The sequence below is a fragment of the Oryzias melastigma genome, linkage group LG15 (assembly GCF_002922805.2).
Source record: "Oryzias melastigma strain HK-1 linkage group LG15, ASM292280v2, whole genome shotgun sequence".
In the NCBI taxonomy this organism is placed as follows: domain Eukaryota; kingdom Metazoa; phylum Chordata; class Actinopteri; order Beloniformes; family Adrianichthyidae; genus Oryzias; species Oryzias melastigma.
The window spans coordinates 27,240,967-27,264,841 of NC_050526.1; the positions used below are offsets into that span (position 1 = coordinate 27,240,967).

A 23,875-nucleotide genomic window follows, 5' to 3' on the forward strand; every position below is an offset into this window, starting at 1 on the left:
GGGCTGCAGGGGTGCAGCAGCTTCCAGAAAAACCTCCAGCCCAAAGTCTCAGTGGCTCAGTTTGTCTCCAGGATGCGGTGGATTGGTTGATGTGTTGGAGGAGGAGTGATTGCTCTGGAAAAGCCAGAGGATTCACTCCTGTATGTGCAGATGAACAGAAGTACTGCTTTCTTTGATTCATGACAGAAAATTAAACATTTTTAAGTCAAAGTGTGAGGAAAATTTGGCTGAAGGTGTGCGTCCCCTCCGGATGACCCGCGGGGCGCTGATCCCTCTCCGCCTGAGCTGAAACCTTGCAACCTGAAGTGGGACGGGCAAGCAGGGGGAACTGTGGCCCCGTCCCGTCCTCCAGTTTTAATGAGCGCTGCGATCAAGCAAGACTAAACCTCCAGGTGGAACAGGAGCCTGCGCACACGCTCCAGACCGCTCCAGAGAAGAAGAGGGTCTGCGCGCGGAGGGGATTACCTTTTTCCAAAGCGCACGGGATTATTGGACCCACTCAGGTAAAGGAACTTTCTTGGTTTTCGAGGAATTATAGGGAAGGAGCTCGGAAGCGGCTCCATATGTGAGGAGGGATATTTCTGCGTCTGCGTGGCGCGCGCAAACTCCAAATGTCAGATGATGCGTAAATGCGTACAATTTTATATTGACTCATTTTTTTGCTTGAAAAAACAATTATTATCTTGGACAGGCTTGATAATGATGCAATGATGAAGTAACTTTAATACTAAAATCAAAATGTCATAAACACTCTCCAGGTCGTTTTGGTCAAATTATCCATTGACGTTCCCAGAGCCTTTATTTTGAAATGTCTCATGCTGACAGGACCAAAGAGAGGAGATTTTCCAGCCTTTTAACTTCTCCTACTTGACATGTCTTTGTGTTCCATCTCTGGTTTTCTTCATGTTTGGAAGAAAACTGATTAGGCGCAGGTGGTCTCCATTCAATATTTCCAGCAGCAAGCTGCAGGCTGTGGCTTGCACTGAAGCCAGCGCCAAGAATTAAAGTATTTCAGGCTGTGCTGCATGTGCTCCATAAACAAAAAGTGTCCTGCAGCAGCAGCAGCAGCAGCAGTCTAAAAGGCTGCATGTGATCTCCTCTCTGTGCTGCACATTTACCTGCAGCAGCAGCATTCGGACACCTGTGAACAGTGTAGGTTTTCTACTGGTTTTGTCATAATTCAGGATAGACTGCAGCTCTTTAGTAGAGCTGATGCATTTGCAGATGACATCCCAGAGGAATGTGGCTGCAGCTGAAATGTTGGTAAGTGGGAGGAACACAGTCATTGTCTCATGGATCAGTACAGGACTGTTGGTTTGGAGAATCTATCCTGTGATTCTGTTTAAATACCCACAGACCGCTTGCTTACCTCATTACACTTCCATCCCTTCCAGGTGGTTTACTGGTTACTTTTGGCTTTTGTTTGCTGTTAGGCAGACTGTATTGATGTTGAAATGCTAAGTGGGGTGAAAAAAATATTTGACCAATGAAAGAATAATTCTATAAAGAAAAAAAGACCCACTTAAATTGCAAACATAAAATCTCAAAACATTTTTGATTTTTGTTAAATCCATAGAAATTTCTCCAGATTAATTTAATCCTCAAACTATGTGAGCTGAAGGCTGCAGGAACTCTTGGGTTTTTCTCCCCACTTTGTTGGAGCTTCTTGTGTGTTTAGGCTTTGTTTGTTTTGAGTCTCCACCCAGTCAAAATTAGATGTTAGATATGCTCAGAGTGACTGAGAATACAGGTGATGTGACCTCATCCCGGGCCACGCTGCTCGCTGTGCATCTTCTGCGTTTTCAAACCACACTTTCCATACTTTGTCATTTTTAAGGTCAAAGCATATCTAAAAGCATTTTTAGAGTTATGGCTGATCTGTTTATGTCTTGTCCTTTAATCAAATGTGGGAGTTTTGTTTTGGAAACCCTTTAAATCTATCATTTCGTGTGCAGTTTAGAAGAGTTTTCAAACTTTTATTCTCCTATGATGCAACACTTAGCACAACAGAGTTGCCAAAATAAAACTTTGGTTGATTTTCCATTCAAAGATTTGGACTCACACAGGTGTGAGTCAGGTTATCCTTCACACTTTAGATGCAAATATCTGTCCTAGCTTGTCCTAGTGTCTATTTTCTTCCCCCCAGGACACATTTACGAGTCTTCTACCTGTCAACGCACAGCTCTGTGGAAAAAACCCTGTCAGTGCTCACTAATGCTGCAGCGGGGAAAGTCCTCCCTGCCAAGTCCTCGTGACGGTTCCTTACATGAGATGCCATGTTTGCGGTCACTGTAATTCATGCGCAGCGAGGTGATGGGAAATGTTTGCGATGGCCTAAGAGTTCCAGGTATCGTGCTGGAAGTTTTTATTTTTAGAGCCAAAAACAACTTAATTTTGTATAAATGAAGTAAAGAAATAAATCTATAGAACTCCAAATTGTTTCATTTTTTGGTCATTTTTTACCAGATTTGAGGATTTTTTTTAAATCTTACTTTTTCAAAATGATGGCTTTTCTGTTGATTCATCTCCTTAGCAACCATTTTATTTTTTGGTCCCCTGGAGATGACGATGGAATTGTATTTGCAGATACAAAGTAAAAGTTCATGTTTCCTTAGCAACGGAGGGTTCACCACGCCCACATTTCTAATACATTTATTTCATATGTTATATTATTTTGTTTAGCTTAAGCCAAAAATTCATGCATGAAGTTTTCACAATATTCCAGTAAAAAATGTACAAGCAATAGGGAAGTGCCACTTTTGCAAGCTCGCCATGCTAACACCGTTCAAAATCAACTTCCATTATTTTTTTCCCATGATGCACTGAAGAGACAATAGATTGAAATCTGTAGGAGGAGATTAAATTTGTAGCTAGTACTAAATGTGTTTTTTTTAGTTATTATTAAATTCAAGATGGCCCCCTCTACTTGAGGTCAAAGGTCAATGAAACTTTTTTTGTTGTTGTAGATTTAACCTGGTGGTGTGTGTGATTTTTTTTTTTTTTTTTTTGTGAAGATCACTCAGGCAAAAGTTTTTTGTCTTTCATATATTGTGGAAAAATGTCAAAATGACCAAATTGACCATTTTGCCACAAAATGGACAAGCAGCCATATAATTGTAAAACTTCCCTTGGATATCTTTGATCGGTGTTTGGTTTGTTTTGGTTGTGGATTTTGATATATTTGTTGAGTTCCATAAGAGATTTTTGCTACAATGATTTTTATTTCTTTTAAGGCTCAATGTTTGTTCACTATACCAATAATTCCTTTTTACATGGGTACGAGGTGAGTGCAAATTTTTGGCAGGGGTGAAATGTTTGCTTAAATAATCAAACATAATAATCTAGTGAAAATAATCTGGTCCTTTTCAGTCCAGGGCAGCTGCAGAGCATAAATAGTATTTTTAAATGATGTGAAATAAATCATCTGGAAGTTAATGCAGATAAAACTTTTACAACATTATTTGTTTATTTTTATGATAAGAAGAAGCAAAGAAATCTTTCTGGATCATATGTAGCTCAGGTTGTTCTCTAGTCTCCAGACTTCATGGGTGCATTTCAAGAAGAAACAGATGAATGATATTTGCTAAAAGTCTAAATGAAGAACTTTTTATTCTTATCAAGTGAGGACATTTCAAACACACTTCAGTCCATCAGCACAACTAAAAGTCCACAAAGCTAAATCACATTCAGACAGGAAGAGGTGAGTCACGAGCATGGGATCATCCAAGAAGAGAATAGAGGTGTCAGAGTCCAGGCGAGGGTCGGGGCAGGCAGCATGTGATCAGAGATAAAGCAGGGTCAGAAACAGAAGACCAGGTTGAGATTGAAACACTCAGTAATGCAGGTAGCACAAACAATACTTTGCACTGACTCAAGCTCTGTGTGCTGCTTAAGAAGCAGGTGGGTGATTGTCAGATTGGAGTCGGTGAGTCAGTACTCTGGAGACTCCCGCCGGTGACCAGAGGGGGAGACAGAGACAGAGAAAATCAAATAAATTGACGAACCTCAGCCAGTTTTCTTTTCAAAATGTACATTTTAGAACATCAATACTAATGTTGTTAGATTTGATTTACAAAATACAATCTAAGCAAAGTGAAAGACTTCTGAAACATTTCCAAACAATGGGAGCAAAGGAGAGCATGTAAACAGAGAGCTCTCAGTAAAGGGGAGAGGAGTGGAGTTGCTCTGCAAGAACTGTCTACAACTGCAACACAACTCAGAGTACTTATGCCACTCAGCAGAAACTATGTCCTAGAAAACTATATGTTGTTTTTTTTTATTTTGGCTGAAAATGACAATCATAGTCAAAGGATCAATGGGAACACTTTGAAAATAGATCAAAAGATGACTGAAGTGGGACTTTAACATAAGCAAACTCAAAACATCAATACGTGCAGCACAGTGGTGGTCTGTAATGGTAAAGGATTTTTTTTTGTACCTGGAAGCTCACTGTCATTTAGTTGCCATAAACACAAACTGAAGATTTTCAGAATAAAATACCATATTTGTTACCAAACATCTGAACAGAAGAAGGAGGTTGGTAGGAACTGTGAGCTAAAACTGCTTCATAGACTGAAAACAAATACATAATATCGGAACAAGTTGATGCTGCTGAAGGCAGTAACTTATTATTACTTCTACAAGCTATTAAATCAAGTGTACTTAACCTTTTCACACTGTATTTTGTCTTTGATGGAGAAAAAATTGGTATTGGGTAATATATCAGGTGTTGTTGAGCTGAAGGGTTTATTACATACTTTTAAGACGTACCAAAGGCAAAGACTTTTATGTCTAAATACATAAAATAAGATTTTTCTTATGGGGTCACATCAGTTTATGCTATTGGAGTTAGAAAAAATGACTGAAATGATCATTGAATGCCTTTGAAACACTTTTAAAGATATACTCTATTTTTTTGCAACAAAAAAAGGATTTGAAATCTATAAAATCTAAGAGTTATTGCTGACGGTCTTTGAAAGTTCTTGCATGGAAGATCTGCTGTTGGCAATTTCATTTTATTCAGGAATGCCTCGTAAAAATGTCAGTTCTGTGGCAGGAGCTGGGGTAGTTTGAGCTTTAGGGCCCCATGGCTGCCTCAAAGATGGGGTTTTTCTCCAGCCGCTGCCGTGTGATCGCTTTATAAACGCGTAATCTCTAACCGCCGATCTTCACCTAAAGTCTGTTTTACATCTGAAGCATGAGATTTTCCCTTCCCTGAAATAACGGACTCTCAGCTTGATGTGGCCGCGTCCCTCAAACAAAGAAACCATCCGACTGAAAACAATTCCCCGTCCCTTACACTTTAAATTATCTTTGTCTGTGCTCTCTAATAAGTCGAGCTGGATGGATATTAGTGGGAGGGCTCCTGCATACAGTTTTGTGGAGGATGTTTGAGGTGGAGTCTCTGATGGCCTAAAATACAGTCTTTATGTGATCTGCCCATCTTTGATGTGTAACAATAAAAAGGGAAATGTTTAGCTGGTCCCGTTGGCTTTGTGATGGAGTAACTGAACTCTTTGTGTGGTTTCAGGCTGAAATCTGCAGTTTGTGGGCAGCAGAACTTCATCTTCAAAAAGTCTTCTCTTGTCTCTGTAAGGCTGTACGGCTGCACACACACGTCTGGCTGAGCTGTTGAACCAACAAACCACCAATCATGACCAGAATATCCATCACCATCATCGTCTTCGGTGAGAAAGCAGTCCGTTTTTGTGCGGACCTGTACATTATTTACACTACATTGCGTGCAGTTTCATTAGCCGTCCCACGTCAGTTTGCTTTCACAGCATCAGTCTGCAGATTATTAAGCGATGTCAGATGTTTCCCCGCAGCGCTCCTGGTGTTCTGTGCATGCAGGGCGAAGCCCAACGGATCAAAGAGCAAGAAACCAAAGCAAGGTGGGCATCGCCAAGTCTGTAATCTGTGTTTCTGTTATCACTGTTTACGCTTCCTTTTCAGTCGTTTCCTCAAAAACACCTTGAAGTCCACAAACAAACATAAACATGGAGCATGATATCATTTCACGAGCGAGTGGAGCAGCGTTTACTTTCTACACTACAGCCAGTGAGCTTTAGACCACACAAATTGCAACTATGGCTGCTGCTTTAGGAAGCTAAAATATGATATCATAAAGTGCATTTTTCATAATAAAAAGGTCAGTAACTCAAGAAAAAAACTACAGTTTTTTTTTTTTTTTTGGCAACAATTCCTCATCATCTAAACTATTAGGTATCAGTTCTGATTATGATGACATAAAACCTTTAAAAATACTCAAAAATGCAGATTAAGTGAAGTAAGGGGAACATTCAGATATACAGTTTTCAGAATGGTGTAACGTTTGGGAAAGCAGGTGAAAACCACTGACATGAATATCAATGGACACCAAAACCCCTCCCTTTTTGTGTTCCAAATAGGAAGTACGTACAGGTTGCAGGAAGGCCAAAGTCCCATAGACTTCCATTGAGAAATAGACAGTTATTCTCAGTCATTTTTCAGAATAATCATTCTTGCTCTGATGCTTCCTTCTTAACACATTCTTTCTAATCCTAATTTAAGATATTTTTTCTTTATCCCCATTCAAGTTATAAATTGACCAATCAGATGCCTCAGTAAAAGCATGTGGTGCCCACTGGCCCTGCCTTGAACGTTTGATTGACAAATTCCTCCGAGCCACTTGCAACGCTTGTTATGTCCAGTTCTTATTGAACAGTCGATGGTGAGAACCCAGATGCAGAGAAGAACCACAGACAAAGATAGAACCAAGTCCCACGAATTTACACTTCACTAACTGAACATAGACACATACAACCAGGGCTGTTGACTGTACATGAGAACTGGACTTAGTGCAAAAATGGTTAACTAACCAATTGAAGTCACCGATTTTTTAGCAATACTTTTTAGCAATATGGACGCCATGTTGGAGCTAGACATCATCAATAAGCAGTGATTGGTCAGTCGGTCTGAGTGAAGGTTTCTACAGCAACCACTCTCACCAATCAGGAGTGAGATTGTTGGAAGGCCACACCTCTACTACTTGAAAACATGCTACATAAAATCTGTCAATCAAAATTTTTACATATTGGACGTCTGGGCCAGCAGGCTCCACCTTCTTTCATCGAGGTGTCTGATTGGTCAGTTTATATCTTAAATAACTTGAACTACAGAAAAAATATTAAAAAGTGTAATAGAGTGATAACTGTTTATGTCTCTATTGAAGTAAATGGGATTAAGGCTTATTGGAACCAGCAGGTCCTTCCTGTTTGGAACACCAGGGGGGCGGGGTCACTCAGTCCAGTTCTCATACACAGTCAGTTAATAGAACAAGTCAATACTGAAGGCTCAGGGAGAGTCCCTTGAATTGAAATTGGCTGATTAGCAAAGTGCATGTTGCTGTGATTGGTCCACAGGCGAGTGGGCGGAGTCACAACAAAGCTGTATAGAATCCCATGAAAAGACAATTACTAGAACTAAAGAAAACCAAACAATTTTATTTATAAATTAACAAGCTAACATTTTTGCTCTATAAATAACTGAGTTGTATCATTTGGGTTACTCTGAAAACAAAGAAATATTACTAGCTAAACATAGATTCAAAAAAAGTTCAGATAAAGACCTTTTTTTGTAAATTTGGACTGTCTGTGAAATCAGTCAATATATTTATCTATGTTAAAAATTTTTGTTTTTTTAAGGAATTTATGATAAATTCTTAATCATAACAAGTACAGGAAAACCAAAGTAAATGCATAGTTCTCATAGTGAAGCACAGAAGTGGGAGTGCTATGATATGGGTTTTCATCGGCAAGAGAGATAAGATGGTAATGGAGGTTTCTTTACTGAATTTCACTCTAACAGTTTAAAACATTGTACATTTAAGAATAAAAGACACAAAAACCAAAGTACTCAGCAAAAAAAGTAAAATATCACCAAAACCATGAAAATGAAAACAATTAATTTGGTCATTCTAATTACCAAACTGACTCTCCAAAATTTCTCAACATTTAAATTTACTGACTTTACCTCTGACTCTTTTTTAACCCTTTATCTTGTGGTGTCCACAGTCGTTCCAGATATTGAGTGTGATGTCAGAGCAGGGAAGATCAATCTCCAAGAGTTCATAGTGAAATGTCCTGCACGCTGTAAGGAAACCCGGCAGCAGGTCTACGGGACGGGAGTGTTTGCCTCCATCTCCAGCATCTGCAATGCAGCCATCCACAGGTGATCACCAGAGCTCCAGGTGTAGATGTAGATCGAGATTCATCTGATTAAATCGTTGCTTCTGCAGTGGTGTAATCACAAACTCTGGAGGAAAGGTGATTGTGAAGAAGATGGCCGGCCAGAACATCTACAAAGGAAGCAACTCCAACGGGGTTCGATCTCTGTCCCTGCCGAAGTGGAGGGAGTCCTTTGTTGTCTCAGGTACTGAGGATGAAGAAAAAAAATCTTGGTTTGTGTCTGACATCTGTCCAAAAGATCATTCTGCTATGTTTTAGTGGGGAAACCGAAGAAAGGAGTCGTCTATCCGTCCACTCTGGACTATGTTCCTTCAAGACCAACATACGTGAAAACAGGTGAGCAGATGGCCGATGTCGTTGAAGGTTCTCATTTATCCAGGAGATGTTGTCTTAATGTTGAGTCATGGTAATTGGACTTCTTTCTTGAAATGTTTTGCCAAGAACTGTTTCAACAAAGAAGATTTTAGTTCCAGTTGCCATGACTCAACTGAAAGAAAAGATGGTCAATGCTCCTTATAACTTTTGTTTCCAAATCCCTTCACTCCTCACTACTTATCTATATAGTGCTTTTCTATATTGTGCATTTGTCATTTTGTACAGGTGTCCAAATCTACAATTCCAAAAGTTGCATTCCCCTGAAGTCTGTGTAATAAACCAGTGGGGATCAATATTCACTATATAGACCACAATGCATTATGTTTGAATGAAATGCGTTTAGATTCATTTCAACACATTTTTTTCCTCATCAGAACAGTGGATTCATAGTTTTTGTTAAATATTTATAAGGTTTTTACTTCGAGAGTTCTGTGACGTCATATTTGGAGTTCTTGTGCTGTCCTGTTGGGTCCAGATGACCCTTATGTTGACGTGTTCTCCCTCCCATGACAAAGGTGGACAGGATTTCATGTCTGCAATGAGCACCAGTGAAGATCAAAAATCATTGAAAAGAAAGCCCCAGATGACCACACTGTTAGTGTAAACTAGGATAGCACAAGGGTTTTATTAATAAAAGATGTATTTAGCATGGTGTCTGAACTACTTTAGAGCTCATGGTTACTAGATTGTTCCACACTATAGTTTTTTGCAGTAGAGGAGTAGAGAGGATATTTGGTGGATTTTTAGGTTTCAAGTCAATATTTGAGTTGCTTTTTAGTGGTTTATTAACTTTAAATGAATTCCTAACCAAACCTATCAGGTTTAGCTTTGGAACTCTGACTATGCCTCACATGCAGAAGTACGTAGGTTGATCTACACATACAGGTCTTTGGGTTTTCTGGGTCTTTAGAAGGTCGTAGAGAGTAGTGACTGCATCTTAAGGGAAGCGCTGGTGTGTCTTGCCGTTCCTTTGAGGCTCATACGGTGTTCTAGATTGACATCATGAAAATAGAACTTACCATTTCCATGTGTGTGGTGAGTGAAGTACTTGTAATGTGTTACATACGCTTATGGCGTAGAGGTGATGTTGTCTTACGGTGCTCTAAAGCCACACTAAAGTCATTATAAGGTGAAAGTATTGACCCCTTACTGACTGTGCAAATGTGCCAAAGTGCCGTAGACACCTTAAGGACAGTTGTGACAAAAGTAGAAGTCTTTAGTCGAGTTATCTACTATTCTCAGTGAAAGGGGTTCCTGTAGGTAAACATCTGAGCCCTTGGCTCTGCTGAACTGCCCTCCGTTTGAATGAGGAGTTGGAGTCGGCCGAAGAATGCCAGGAATGCATGACAACACAGAGGTTACTGTAGGCGCTCTTCCTCCCTCTTCATCCTCCTTCTGCATAACCGCCTTCATCACTTATTTGCTCTCAGGTCAAAAGGAGGTCACGACGGCGATGCCCACGACAACCACAACTGAAAGCACCACAACAACTCCTGCACCAACCACCACCACCACCACACCAGCTCCCACCACCACCACTACCACCACCACAACCACCACCACGCCTCCACCACCGCCGACCACCAAAGCCCGAGCTGCTGCCCACAAAATCAGGGACACAGGTGAATGGAGACGCAGCTAAAACAGGTCTGCAGTCAGCAGGCCGCCTTCCAACCAAAACACAACCAGCTTTGTTTAGAAACGACAAAACACACTTTCCTCTCCGTCTAACGGAGGATTAATGAGAGCGGCAAGTCATTACAAGCAGTTACAACTGCAATTATGGGAAATTACAGTCGCTCCCTGACGGAGTTTTAACGTGCTACAGTTGTAGTTTCCTGAATGATTAAACGGTAGACGAGCCTGTTATACATCCCTGATGAGGCGATCTGAAGGTATGTATTTAAATGAGGTGGGCGCTTGTCCAGACTACCCACCACTCATTTTCTGTAACATTATCTGACTTCTTTCTATACTGGCACTCCATTTGTCTTTCTTCTGTCTAGGCAGCAGCCACCCTTACCTCGCCCATGTGGCTTCCACTAGTTCAAGTAAGTCAAAGGAAGGGATGACTTCTTGGTTCGGTCAGACGATAGTTAAAAAAAATATGTTTTTAACCACTTAAGCATTTTCAGGATTTTTCCCAAATATTTGCCTAAAATCATGTTTTTGATTTAAATTTTCCAGAAAATAGAAAATGGAAATTCCTCTAAATCAAGATTTCTATTTTGACGTCACAAAATTGAATACAATATAGTAAAACTTGTTTTAGAAGTGTTCATATTTAGATTTTATTTGACCAAAAGGACTTGTGCACCCTTCCTAAAAATAAATAAATAAATAAAATAAAGACATCACAGCAGGTGAAACCGTAAGAAAAAAATGAATGGGGCCAAAATCCCAAAAAACTATTTTAAAATCCACTAAAGAAACCAAGACACACTTGTTGAGGATATCCAAAAGAAGTTTGTAATTTTTCATGGGATGCCCACAAAACTGATGGGTTGGTGGATTTCATATTTTTTCACAATATTAGAAAAGAAAACTTTTGTTAAAGGGTTCTTTATGAAATGTCACAGGTTAAGTCAACAATCACAACCCGTCTTGTTGACCTTTAACCTTTGAAAGAAGCCATCATCTCGAATAAAAAAAAAAAAGAAATCTCCTTTAGCACCAGCTAAAATTTCAAAACTCCAATAAATTTTAATATTTTGCCTCCTAACTCTTCCATTGGTAAGCTAGTTGAGGAGAAAATTTGGTTTTAAAATTTGTAGATTTTTCTTCATGTGGCGAGCTCACAAAAGTGGCGTTTCCCTGTTGCTCACACAGTTTTTACTGTAATTGTGAAGACTTAATACATGAATCATTGGTTAAAGCCTAATGAAATTATATAAACTGTTATATGAACAAAAGTGGATAACAATAACCTTTGGTGCCAAGGAAATGCAAACGTTTACTTTTACCAAATCTTCTAAAAATAATTTAGATCAGTTCGTTTCCCCCAAGTGACTAAAACATAAAATGGTTGCTATGGATATAAAATTAAAAGAAAGGCTTGCAAAAAAGTCTATTATTTTTATGAATTTTGTCACTTGAAAGCCTGAGCTGGCTGGCAGAGAGAGAAAGAGAAAGTGAGAGAGATAAAAATGCTGCTTCTGGCTTTAAAATGTGTTTTTAATCCACTGAAAGTTGTTTTTTTTAATGTGTTTATTTTGCTAAGTTTATATAGCTAGGTAAAACTAACTATAGACATAAGAAAAATATAGATATAACTGTAAATATAACTATATAGTAAATATAAATTCAGTAAATATAGTAAATCATTTTTAAAGTTGTAACCCAGAATGTTTTAAATCTTTATTTCTGATTAAACAAGAAAAAAAAACTATGGTAAAACTTATTTAAATTTGTGAACAAATTGTTGAGATTTAAAAAAAAAAATTAATTGTCAAAAATAGCATTTCTATTTTCCAAAAATTCAAAATCAAGCATTCCCCCTTTTCTTAATCTGTTTCCACTTTGCTTTTCATATTTGGCTTAAATTTGCCCCCAAATTGTGTTATTGGTGTAGGACAGTCTCACAGCGGCCAGGGAAAGAGCAACAGCCAAGGTATGTGTGTGAGCCCTGATACGATGGAGAAACTGTAATGACTCAAACAGCAGCTGAAGTGTGACCGAATGTTGGCGTGTCTTCAAAGTGTTCAGAGGAACTTCCTACCCCAACAGATACCCTCAGCGAGCCAGTGCAGGTAAGGTTTTATTAAATCTGCTTTAGTCTGGATTTGACTTATCCTCCTGACTACCAGGGAAAAAAAGTCTAGTGAAATGTTTTTAAATTCCATCAAAAACTACAAGTCCAGGAGCTGTCACAGAAAAGCCTTAAATGTCCTCTTTAGATACGAGAATGAGTTTAGAGGACATATTTGCATTGACGGATCAGGAGGATAACTTGGACCAATCTGACGTTAAATGCTTCCTTTGCTGCTTTGCATTTCTCTCTTCATTTTAAACATGTGCTGTCCATGTTCTTCATAACATCCAACTGCTCTGTATTTTCAAACTTTTTTTGAAAATCAGGCAAAACTTTCATCAGAAAACAGGAGGAAGTCCACAGACAAGAAGGAGAATCAACAGATCTTTGTTTCTTATGAAAGAACTCCATCACATACATTTATACCAAAGTATTCATGGAAACTCTGTTTTTAAGAGACTTCCATCTTTACGAAGCAGAAAGCTCATTAGAAAATCACCTCTTTAGTTGTGGGCAGAACTGTTGGTGTAGCAACCCCGCCCCCCTTCCCCTCTCTATTTCCTAGAGCTCAAAGCAGAGACCTTGTGTGTATTCTACGTCACAAAAACAATCTTTTTTAAACTACATTTCTTTTATCTGTTCCTGACTTACAGTGATTTTAGTAAATATATGCTTAAAAAATGCAATTATACGCTTCATTTTCTTTGTATATGTCCTCCATCATCAGAAAAATGTCACAAAAGCATGACAAAAAAACATCAAAGACACAATTTTCATCAGATGAAAATGAAAACTAAATATCTACGTTATTCTGCAAACTTTACTCTGTAGACATCACAAAGTTCTAGACTGCAACCTGTCCACAACACTAAATCTGTGATATGTTTTTAAAGTGCAGCAGTTTTGTACGGTTTGCACACGTTTGAACATGTTTGCAGAAAGATTCTGAACCACCTGAAGTGCTCCTGTCCGCATAAATGTCAAGAGGATCCTCCATCTTTCTAAGTGGTTAAAAGTTTTTCCTTCTGCGTGAAAAGTCTTAAAACTGAAGATGAGATTCTACATTATTTATTTTTGTTTATTTAAGTTTCGAAATTTCTCCATTGTTTTCACTGAGTTCTACATGGTTTTTGCATGATTAAAAACTTTTTTTTAGCATAAAATGAAGAATTGTTTACATAGATTTACATTTTTTTTTAATATTTTCTACAAAATTACAAAAAATATTATTTTTAATATAAGGTTTTTTTGAACATTTCCCAAAGTACAGTTAACTCAATAATAAAAGATCTTATCCTCCATCAAATAAATGTAAAAAAGGTTTTATTTTTGCATTTTATTCTCACTGAATGAAATTGTTTGATTTTACAGGCATAAATGAATGGAGGAAACTATTGAATTGGTGTAATTTATTCATTTTCAGAACAAATCTGTGCTTGAAGGAAATCCTCGTCTTTACCTATAAAGAGGCTGACATGAGCGTTTTTCTTGATGAAGAACAGTCTAATCTTTACTCCAGGTTCGCGCAGACCAGAGACAGGATCCCCCATCAGGAGGCCGCCTTCCTCTCCAGTCGGACCAGGTCAGCCTCACCTGCAGCCTCACACACAGTTACAGGTCCGACAGGAATGCGGGTCAAGGGTAGAACCCGTGACCCCGATGATCCCGCCCTTCAGCCTCTGACGTCCTCACTCCGGGGTCAGCGCTAATCCGCCCCATCTCGGCCAGCATTCCTCTCGGGATAATTGCTGTTTTCTGTCAGGAAGGGGACATCCCTGAAGTCACATTTTCATTTTAGCAGATGAAATGAGGCCTACGAGTTAAAGCTGAGCCTGTTGTTGATATGATGCTGTTGGGGGAAAGAAGAGCTTTCCTCAAAGCAAAGCTCACTTCTTTCCTCTTTTTCTATCTGCCTGTTCTCAGCTGTTACAGTTCTAGTAAGGAGAGTTCTTGATCAGTGATCAGATGCATTCTCTTCAGGTCATGAAATTTCACAGCAGAGAAACATGAGCAGCCAGAAGGTTGATAACCATAGAGATGGTTTGAGATGATTTGGGTGAGTCCCTGATGAGAAGCGCGCTCTGTCAGTACAGTAATAACAGCCTATTACAGACACCACGTGGTCTGGTTTCATTGGCTTTGAAAAGTGGCGCAGAGAGGTTTCTGTAGATGAAAAGCAGCCCGGGCGAGCCCCCACAGGGGCGCGTGACCCGGTCCGCCGCGCTGCAGGTTCTGGGTCCGCTCTCAAATAGAAGGAAAAGCTCCTGAAAAGCAGGCGAGGTGTGGCTCGCTGAGGAATGTGTTTCTGTTTTTTCGTCTGTGGAATGCACGACCATGGATCATCTAAAAGCAGACAAGACGTCCTCTGTCTGAATGGCGGCTCATTGGAAGGGTTTGATTTCTAAAACATCATTTATTTGACAAACTCTTTGCTGCTGGAATGTGGGTCGATGCAGGAAGCAGGTTTTGAGATTAATGAATAACAGTTTTTAGAAAAATATGCATTGATTGCTTGAGGCGGTTTGTTCAGGAGGAAGTCAGGGTTGAGAGGTGAAGGTGAACACATTTAAGAGTATTTCTCCAACCATGGAGGGCAGAATCTTCCTGAAATTTACTCCTAAGATTCATGAGTTGAAGGATTTGTGACCGGTTTGTATTTAAGGCTAAAATTTTGTTTCGCTTTTGACACAAAATCTGACAAACGAACTACAAATGATGGAGAAAGTGCTTTTCAAAGCACCTGGTTCATCATAAACACAACAAAGTGAATGTCTCTGCCAGGCCGTGCTGACAAGCATAATCTCTCCTCTTACTATCTACACTGTCCTTGGTTTGACACCAGGTTTAGAAAAATACCCCCGTGCTTCACTGAGCCACCTTAAAGAACAAAAGCCCGCTCTCCATCATCGGATGGGAACCTGGAAGCTCCGGCGCTCGGTTTGAATAGGGTTGCTCATCCGCAGCAGAAAGGAAAGTGTGCTGTCACGTTTCAAGCAGCTCATCTGTTCATGCCTCTCAATCAAATTTCTGTTGTTCCTTTTTATTTGATTGAAGCTAAAGATTTGCTGCGATGAAAAGAGGCATCAGAAGACGCGTCTTCTCAGCTCGTTTCTGCTTCCAGAGCAGCAGGAAGCTAAAAATGTCCCTGAATCCGACCTCAGTCGTTCAGTCCGCAGCCGTCTGAATGACGACTGTATGTTCGGCGTCTGGCTGAACATCTTGTGCACTCTCCACTAATAATGTGGCCGTTTTAGTGGAGGTCACAAGTATGCGCTGCCTGCTTGTCTTGAACGCAGCTTTCTAATGTTTCCCCGCACAGCTTTTACCCGAAGGGATTGGCTCCCCTCCTCTTTTCCTCGTCATGACTGGTTTCCTGGAGTCCGACGACCAGCAGGTATGAGAGCTGGCATCCACCAATCAAGAGTGATCTGGGTTTTATTATGTTAGACTGATCGGAGTTTGCTTAGGAACCAAGTAGTAACTATTTGGTAGCTCAAGAGGTCATGTCATGCTGTGCAAAGTTTTAATTTGACATTATTTTAGAATATTGTTCATTTTTTAGCTCAATTGTATTTTAGGCTTCTTCCTTTAGCCCCTCCCACTATCATCCCTGTCAGAAGAAAATTTAGAATATTTTGAAGCCAAACATATTTATTATCACCCACAGGATGCTCTTATTAAAACTAGACTATGCTCTAACTGTTTGTTGATTAAACCGTTTGTTACCGTTTTTTCAGCCGACTCCTGGCCAGTCATGATCTGTTGTTATTTTTATGCTAAATTTCTAGCTACACTGGTTTATGTTTGATGTAAAATCATAGTCTGAACCTCAAAATATAAGTTTGACTTTCTTTCTCTGGGATTTTCTCCTGAGGAAAATGTCTGTGACTTCATGCCAAACAGGCTAGTTTGGTTAGTGTTAAATTTACACATTTATTAGTATTCCTGTGGATGGAGTTTGTTTAAATGTAGATTTGATTCTGTAATTATTTTATGGAAAATAACTTAATAGAAAGATCTTTATGTGAAGCTGAATTTCCTTCAGAGCTGTGTCTTAAGTCAGGAAGTGCTGAAGTGTCTGCTGAAAAAATGGAGAAAATGGACCAACAATTTGAGCAGAAAAGTTTATTTTTTTACTTCACTTACTTTACTAAAGCTGAACAAAGATTAACTTCATAACAGTATTTAAAAGAAGCCAAAATAGAAACAATTTGCAGCTTTGCTTTTACAAATCTTCCCACATGAGTAATTAAAAAAAAACAAGCTCTCATCATTAAAGAATGTTAAAATATTCTAAGAATAATGTGATGCGGCACAACATAACAGTGTCAACTCCAAAATCTGCGTATTTTAGATAGGTGGAGGTAAGGAGGAGATAAACTGGAATGTTTACAACAGATTTTGACTTTTTTATGTTTTATAATTATGACAGCCTACTTTTAAAAAATCCATAAGACTATTTTTGTTAGTCTAGAAGTCTTTTTTTAATTAATGAACTGACTTTCCTTTGTTTGTTGTGTTTTAATGATACAAAGGTAATTTTCTGTCACAATTAACTTTTGCCAACTGTAAACTAAAGCATGTATTTTTTAGAACTAGAAAAACATTTTTAATAGAAATCTGTTAATTAAACAAATCAAACTTTAACTAGAATCTATGTCAGATTTATTCAGGTATTTATGCTACTTTTTTTTAAATGATCTAGTTTGATTAAAACTATTAAATGTAATTAGTAATTCAAGGAAATGAAACTTTTTCAAGTTTTAAACTGGATGACTTATTTGCAACAGAGATGATAAATCATTAAACTCATTGACAAAATATGTAAATTTAAATATTTTGTAAATAAATCTGTGCTGTAAACTGTGATTTCATACAATAATATTCTCTGCTGCACATTCAGATATTAGCTATTCAGTTCCAGACTCAGGATACACGTGGAGCGAGACAGACACACCTGAGATCACAGGTAAGCGATTCCCTTTACTGCAGCCAATGAGAATGTCTTCTGCATTCTGCACGTGGACACACAGCATGCTGGTGTAAATGATAAAGCTGGATATTTGCTGATGTGGAGGTACCTGTCCATCAGGTACCTCCACATCTACAAGTCTTAGAAGTGTAGAGCAGAAATCTGCTGCATGTTAGAGTCATGTACTGTGTGGTGAAAATGAAATTAAAGAAAGCCGTTGTTTTCACTGGTCTGGGATTGGTTGCTGAGGGTTTGCGACCAATCTTAACCATGGAAATGTGTGCTTTTGCCCTTGAAAGTTCCCTCCCCACTAACAGGTTTCATAAAATCCTTCTTTAGCTCGGGATCGCAGGCCTGATATCTCAGAATATGAGCGCTGGTTTTATAGCTTACCGTACGGACCATACCGTAAGTGTTCCTCTCTCTCTATTTACTGGGCACTAACACGTTTTCAGGTCATGTGAGGGGGTTGGGTCTGTGGAAATATCATGTGTATGAATTCACTACTACTAAATCAGCTGTTTTTACCTGCCTCAGGTGTTCACTAATAAAGAAAATGTTATGTGCTACAAGGCTCTCTGAAAGCACTCAAAAGTGCCACGTCTTCATATCTTACAAAACAGTCCAGTTCCACCAAATTGAGTGACTGAGGCACAAAAATATCTTGCAGCAAACCTCATGGGTTGTGTTTTTGTTGCTCATATTACAGCTGGTTCTAACTGGTTTCTATTTTATTTGCTTTTAGCTCCGCGATCTACCGACTTGGAGGGAAAAATGCCCCTGGACACAGCCCATACCAAAGGTAGGTTACCATGGTAACCGAGGCAGTATCATGAATAAAGCCTTCTTGTCATTTCCTCCATCTTTATAAGTAATCGTGTGTGCATAGGTATAAAACTGTGACGGTTCTTGTGTGTTACTGTTGATGCAGTGGAGACGGTGGACGCTTGGAAGCCAGAAGCAAACCTTTACGATGCAGGTAAAGATGGAGCCGCCTCCCGCTCTGCATCCCAAAAGAGGCAGTAAATCTCTGAGTGTGGGTGCCGTCCAAACCAGACATCTCAAAAACAGAGAGTTGGGTTTCTGCTCGGTCTGTAATTGAAGGGAGTTTGGGGAAAAGTCACATAGTTTGGTTTCCTGAAGGACGACGTTACGGCCAAAGGTTTGGGATCAACGTAGACAAATGGAGAAGAAAAACTGTCGAGCTGTTTCTGCAAGAGGAGATATATATTTTTTATTAGTGGAAAGGGGAAAAACTGTCAAAATGTTCTTTAATTTATTTCTTATATGACTGCATATAAACCAAAAGCATGAAAAGTCAGATTACCATTCTATATACATTTATTATGACTTTTCTGTGTTATGTTTTTGTGCTTTAATATGCAGATTATAAGCAAATATGTGATTTTTTTTTTTACATTTCTACTCAAAAAAATGTTTATCTTTCACAATTACATGATACTTTTATTATTATAAAGTACTGAAGGGTTCAGAGAATTTAATGGATCTCTTAAAATCTCTGTAAAATAATATTCTTCTGATTGAAAGTAATATTTTGAGGTTTCGTGGACATGTGTTTTCCTCTAGTTTTTTGTTATTGCATTAACTACAGTGTTTTATGACTCTCAGGTTTCAGCAACAGAGAAAGAGAACCCGTGCCCAGAGCGCCAGAGGTCGTCTCTCAGGGAGACCCAAGTACGTCCTGCTATGTTTGATTTAGCTTATTTGAAAACTTTTTTTTTTTAAAATAATTATTTTTAAGGACCTTGAGTCAGAATTTGTGGAGTGCTTGAAAGATGCCAAACTCTTCATACCCAGAAGTCTGTGATTAAATGAAATCCTGATGGATTTATGGTGGATACCCAGAATGCTCCCCTAAAAAAGCTTTAGTTGTTCTAATATTTACTAAAAAAAAATAGAGAAAAAAATTAGAAAAAGTAGATTTTCCCCTATAACTCGACTGTTGTGGTGATGGAGGAGAGTAAATCCTGGATATTAAGCAGATTCATCCTCTACGTATAAAGTGCTGCTTGAGCATTTCAAAACGTATATATAGTTTTGTTACTGAAAATACAAATAATCTATAAATATAATTTAAATTATACTGTTTTGTGGGAAAAAAACTTTTGTGTGTCATCTGATTGGAGGATTTTAGTAAAAATATCTTCAGGAACAACAGAGAATTGTGTCATTTTTGACTCAACTATCAAGACTTACAAAGGTTTTGGTGGAAATAACAGATTGTAAGGTGGACCTGGCCTTCCTGATGGATGGCAGCTGGAGCATCGGAAAGCGACGCTTCAAGATCCAGAAGGACTTCCTGGCAGAGGTGGCACAGGTCATCAACGTGGGCGTGGCCGGACCCATGATGGGCATCATCCAATATGGGTAACACCTTTTGGTTTTTCACCCGTTCGAGGGAGTAAAACTCCAACAAGCTTTGTCCTTGGTCTGTAGAGATGAGCCAGTGACAGAGATCAGCCTGAGGACTTACTCCAGCTCCAGAGAAGTGAGGGCCGCCGTGGAAAAGATCGTCCAGAAGGGAGGCCTCTCCAATGTGGGTGAGTGACCCCCCGCTGTCAGCTCCAGCGGATGCCCAGAAACACAAGTGTGAAAGTGCAAAAGGGTGTAATTATCGCATTGCTCACTACCCAGACACGTTTTCACGAGCAGAGATGGAATTAAATCTAAAATTGCTGCGAGACTCTGCCGGTTAAATTACAGTCCTGTCTCTCGGAAGCCGTGTTTTTCTGCTCTGTGACCAAAAGGTTGTTGCTTTTACCAGCTTGTGGCGTTCGCTCTCAGACAGTAAGGGCCGGTTTGTTGGTGCGTCAGCATGCACGCACCGCCACAAGCGTCTTTATGACCTGCTAAATTTTGCATCCTGATACAAATAGCGTTTGGCCTTAACTGCTCTCTAATCATGCAGCTCTGTAAAAACCTGGGTAGTCTTCCAGAGCCTCTCCTTTCATTGTTCAGACCACCAGCAACACAATCCCAGAATGAACGTCATGGTTGTGTTGTTTTTATTTAGGCTGTTCAGCCCTTCAGATCTTTGTCCTCACAGTGGATGGATGTGGTGTAACTGGGTTCCTGTCGCCCCCTGCTGTCCCTACAGGAAAGGCTCTCTCCTACATCAACAAGCAGTACTTCAGTGACGCTAACGGAAACCGAGGAGGAGCTCCCAACGTTGCTGTGGTGCTGGTGGATGGTTGGCCCACAGACAAGGTGGAGGAGGCGTCTCGGCTCGCCCGGGAGTCTGGGATCAACATCTTCTTCGTCACCATCGAAGGCCCCGACGAGAACGAGAGGCAAAACCTGGTTGAGGCCAATTTTGTTGACAAGGTGCGTTAATGTCACTCAGGAGTTTTAAGACTGATGAAAATTGTGTTTTTAACATGTTCTTGTAACATTTTTCTGATGATGGAGGACATACATGAGGAAAATTAAGCTCAAACACTTCTTAGTATTAAAACCATTGTGAATCAGGGGAAGACAAAAAATGCAGTTGGAAAAGGCTTGTAGATGTGATGTTGAAGCTACTACGTGAAGCCACAAGCTTCCTGCTCCACTCCATTCTGATGCATCCACTTGGAGACAAATAGATCCAAGAGAGTCTTTGTTTTTTCGAGCTGGCATCTCCAATACTGGTCGCCATTTTTGATACATCAGTATTGTTAGGTTACGTGAGGGCTGTAAGCTAGAGGGAGAGAGTCTAAACAGATGAACAGCTCAGAGGTGAATTTCTATAGAACGACTGCCGCTCTGCAGAAACTATGTCCTAGAAAACAACAAGTTTTGTCTTTATTTTGGCTAAAAATGCCATAATCCTAATTAAAAGAAAAGTTTGAAAATAGATGAAAAGATGATCGGAGTGTCTTTAAAATGTAACGGCGTGTTTTTGACCCCACAGGCTGTGTGTCGGACAAACAACTTCTTCTCCCTGCCCGTGAACAGCTGGTTTGCCCTGAGGAAGGCGGTGCAGCCCCTGGTGAAGCGAGTGTGCGACACGGACCGCCTGGTGTGCAGCAAGACTTGCCTGAACGCCAACGACATCGCTTTCGTCATCGACGGCTCCAGCAGCGTGGGAACCGGCAACTTCCGCACGGTGCTGGAGTTTGTGGCCAACGTCACGCGGGAGTTTGAGATCTCGGACACGGACACCCGGGTGGGGGCCGTGCAGTACACCTACGAGCAGAGGCTGGAGTTCGCCTTCGGCCAGTACAACCAGAAGGCCGAGCTGCTGAACGCCATCAAACGCATCAACTACTGGAGTGGTGGGACCAGTACCGGCGCTGCCATCACCTACGCTGCTGAAAAACTCTTCAGCAAATCTAAGCCCAACAAACGCAAGATCATGATTGTTATTACAGACGGGCGTTCCTATGACGACGTGAGAGCTCCGGCGCTGGCCGTTCATCGCCAAGGTAGGAAAGGAGGAATTAGCTGGAAGTTAGTAAAGTTCTGTCTGCATCACTGTCATTTCAAACTTTTATGGACAAACTAACAAAAACATATTTATAACTTAAAACTGTACTTTTATATTCATTAAATGCTAAAGAAAAAGCAAAAATAAAGTTCTGAGTTTTTGAGTCTGATTTGGCATTTTGGTAGAGACCATTGACTGTATCTGAGAACTGGACTGAGTGAGTATGACATCATCCATATAAAATGATTTACCTCTGATGGCAACTAAATTCAGTAGCTATTTTTTTTTTTTTTTTGGCGGCCGCACACTGTCATGTTAGAGCCACACAACATCAGTAAGTAGCGAGTGGTCCAAATCAGTCAGAGTCCACGTTTCTATGGCAACCACTCTCACCAATCAGGGGTGAGCTTGTTAAAAGGCCACACCCCTACTACTTGAAAATAGGCTAGATCAAATCAAGGATTTGAACGTTGGAAGTAGAAGCCAGCAGGCTCCACCCACTTCTATTGAGGCCTTTAGGCTTGGAAAAAAAGGAAAAGAAAATAATTATCAATAACATATATTAGAGCAAAAAATGATTATTCTGACAAATAGAATGATTGAGTAATGGCTGGTTATTTCTCAATAGAAGTCTATGGAATTTTAGCCTATTGGAGCCAGAAGGTACTTCCTGTTTGGAACACCAGTGGAGAGGGGTCACTCCATCCAGTTCTCATGTACAGTCAGTGTTCGGTGTGACCCCCAACTTCCTGAAAATTGGCAAACAGACCAAACAACAAACCTAACTATTGACGGAGCATGCTCAGTGAAGCCATTTTCCATCAATCAAAGCATAAAACCCGGTCTGTGCAAGTTTGAGTTTTATTCTATCAAATAGAGATTTACTTTATTGCATAAAATGCCTCCTGGTGGTTACTTTGTGAACTGGTCTCGACTTCTTATTCCAACATGCTTCAATCCGGAAGTCAAAAATCTCTTCTTTCTTGTCTTGATCCAGGCGTCATTGCGTACTCCATCGGCATTGCGTGGGCGGCCCAGGATGAGCTGGAGTACATCGCCACCGACCCCGACAAGGAGCACTCCTTCTTCGTGGACGAGTTTGACAACCTGTACAAGTTTGTTCCCAAAATCATCCACAACATCTGTCAGGAGTTCAACTCTCAGCCCAGAAACTGAGGCTGAACTTTGGAGGGGCGGGGTGTTGCAGGAGGTACAAGACGCTGAATCCTTTCTTTTTACTCTGTTGCTCAGATGGTGGATCTGAGTTGGCCGCATATTTAAAGAAAAAAAAGAGGGTGAAAAAATCCTGTCTAGTGAACTTTTTGTCTTAAATTCAACAGTTAATGACAGTCTTATTGAGTATGACAAATTATTTGCCAACTTTACTAGAAATACCATGAAAATATGAGTAAATATGGGTTGTTAGAGATCCCTCTGAATGGAAAATATCTTTATTTTTAAAACTTTTTTAATATTATTTCAGCACATTTGGATGGATTGAATCAAACAGGCTTCCAGTGTTTTGAGTCCACAGGAACATCTTTTCATTACATGGCGACCCATAAGTCATTTCTCACTGCAATGCTAAATTATTTACAATAATAAAAATGAAACATTACCTGGACATGACTCCAGCAGAGGAGAGCAGGTTTAAAAATCCTCCTGGTGGGTTATTCAGTTTACAGCTACAGACTTTGGAGTTCCTCCTAAATACTATGGTGCTAAAGATGGAATAATTTGAAAAGTATATACACTAAAAATGAGGACTTGGATGGCAGATGAGCTCAAGCATCTCAGAAATGACGGCGGTTTCTCCAACCACTCTCCTCTTCGTGGTTGTTTGCTACATTGCAGTCATTTCTCAGTCATGTTGAAAGAGTATTTATGATTGTTTTCCTTGTATGCCCTGTCTGTACATATGCTTATTAAAAAACTTCTCTCTGTTCAGATAAGTGATCGAAATTTATATATTTTTTGCAGTTTTTAATAAAACAATCTTAAAGTATCTTGTGTGTTTTTTCATTTATATTATAAATATATAGTCATTGTTTCTATGGCAACAACTCGCACCAATCAGAAATTAGCTTGTTTGAAGTCCACACCCCTACAAGACTTCTGGA

General features: G+C 39.7%; 1 protein-coding gene across 4 annotated transcripts; it reads left to right on the forward strand.

Annotated features, from left to right (window-relative positions):
- Positions 1-117: 117 nt before the first annotated feature.
- vit (vitrin) lies at positions 118-23,760 on the forward strand. Of its 4 annotated transcripts, none has more exons than XM_024297557.2 (22): positions 118-503; positions 5,597-5,687; positions 5,829-5,894; positions 8,055-8,211; positions 8,279-8,412; positions 8,487-8,564; positions 10,034-10,225; positions 10,610-10,654; positions 12,175-12,213; positions 12,302-12,352; positions 13,874-13,936; positions 15,674-15,748; positions 17,258-17,323; positions 17,666-17,734; positions 18,072-18,128; positions 18,258-18,305; positions 18,956-19,021; positions 19,567-19,714; positions 19,784-19,887; positions 20,445-20,671; positions 21,240-21,753; positions 22,753-22,931. In XM_024297557.2, the coding sequence occupies exons 2-22, from the start codon at positions 5,654-5,656 to the stop codon at positions 22,929-22,931; spliced, it is 2,412 nt and encodes an 803-aa protein (XP_024153325.1). In that variant the 5' UTR covers positions 118-503; positions 5,597-5,653. The 4 variants fall into 4 exon arrangements, with proteins under 4 accessions (XP_024153325.1, XP_024153327.1, XP_024153328.1 ...); XM_024297556.2 differs by having other exon boundaries at positions 119-503; positions 5,531-5,687; positions 22,753-23,760; XM_024297559.2 differs by lacking the exon at positions 17,666-17,734 and having other exon boundaries at positions 5,531-5,687.
- Positions 23,761-23,875: the final 115 nt, after the last annotated feature.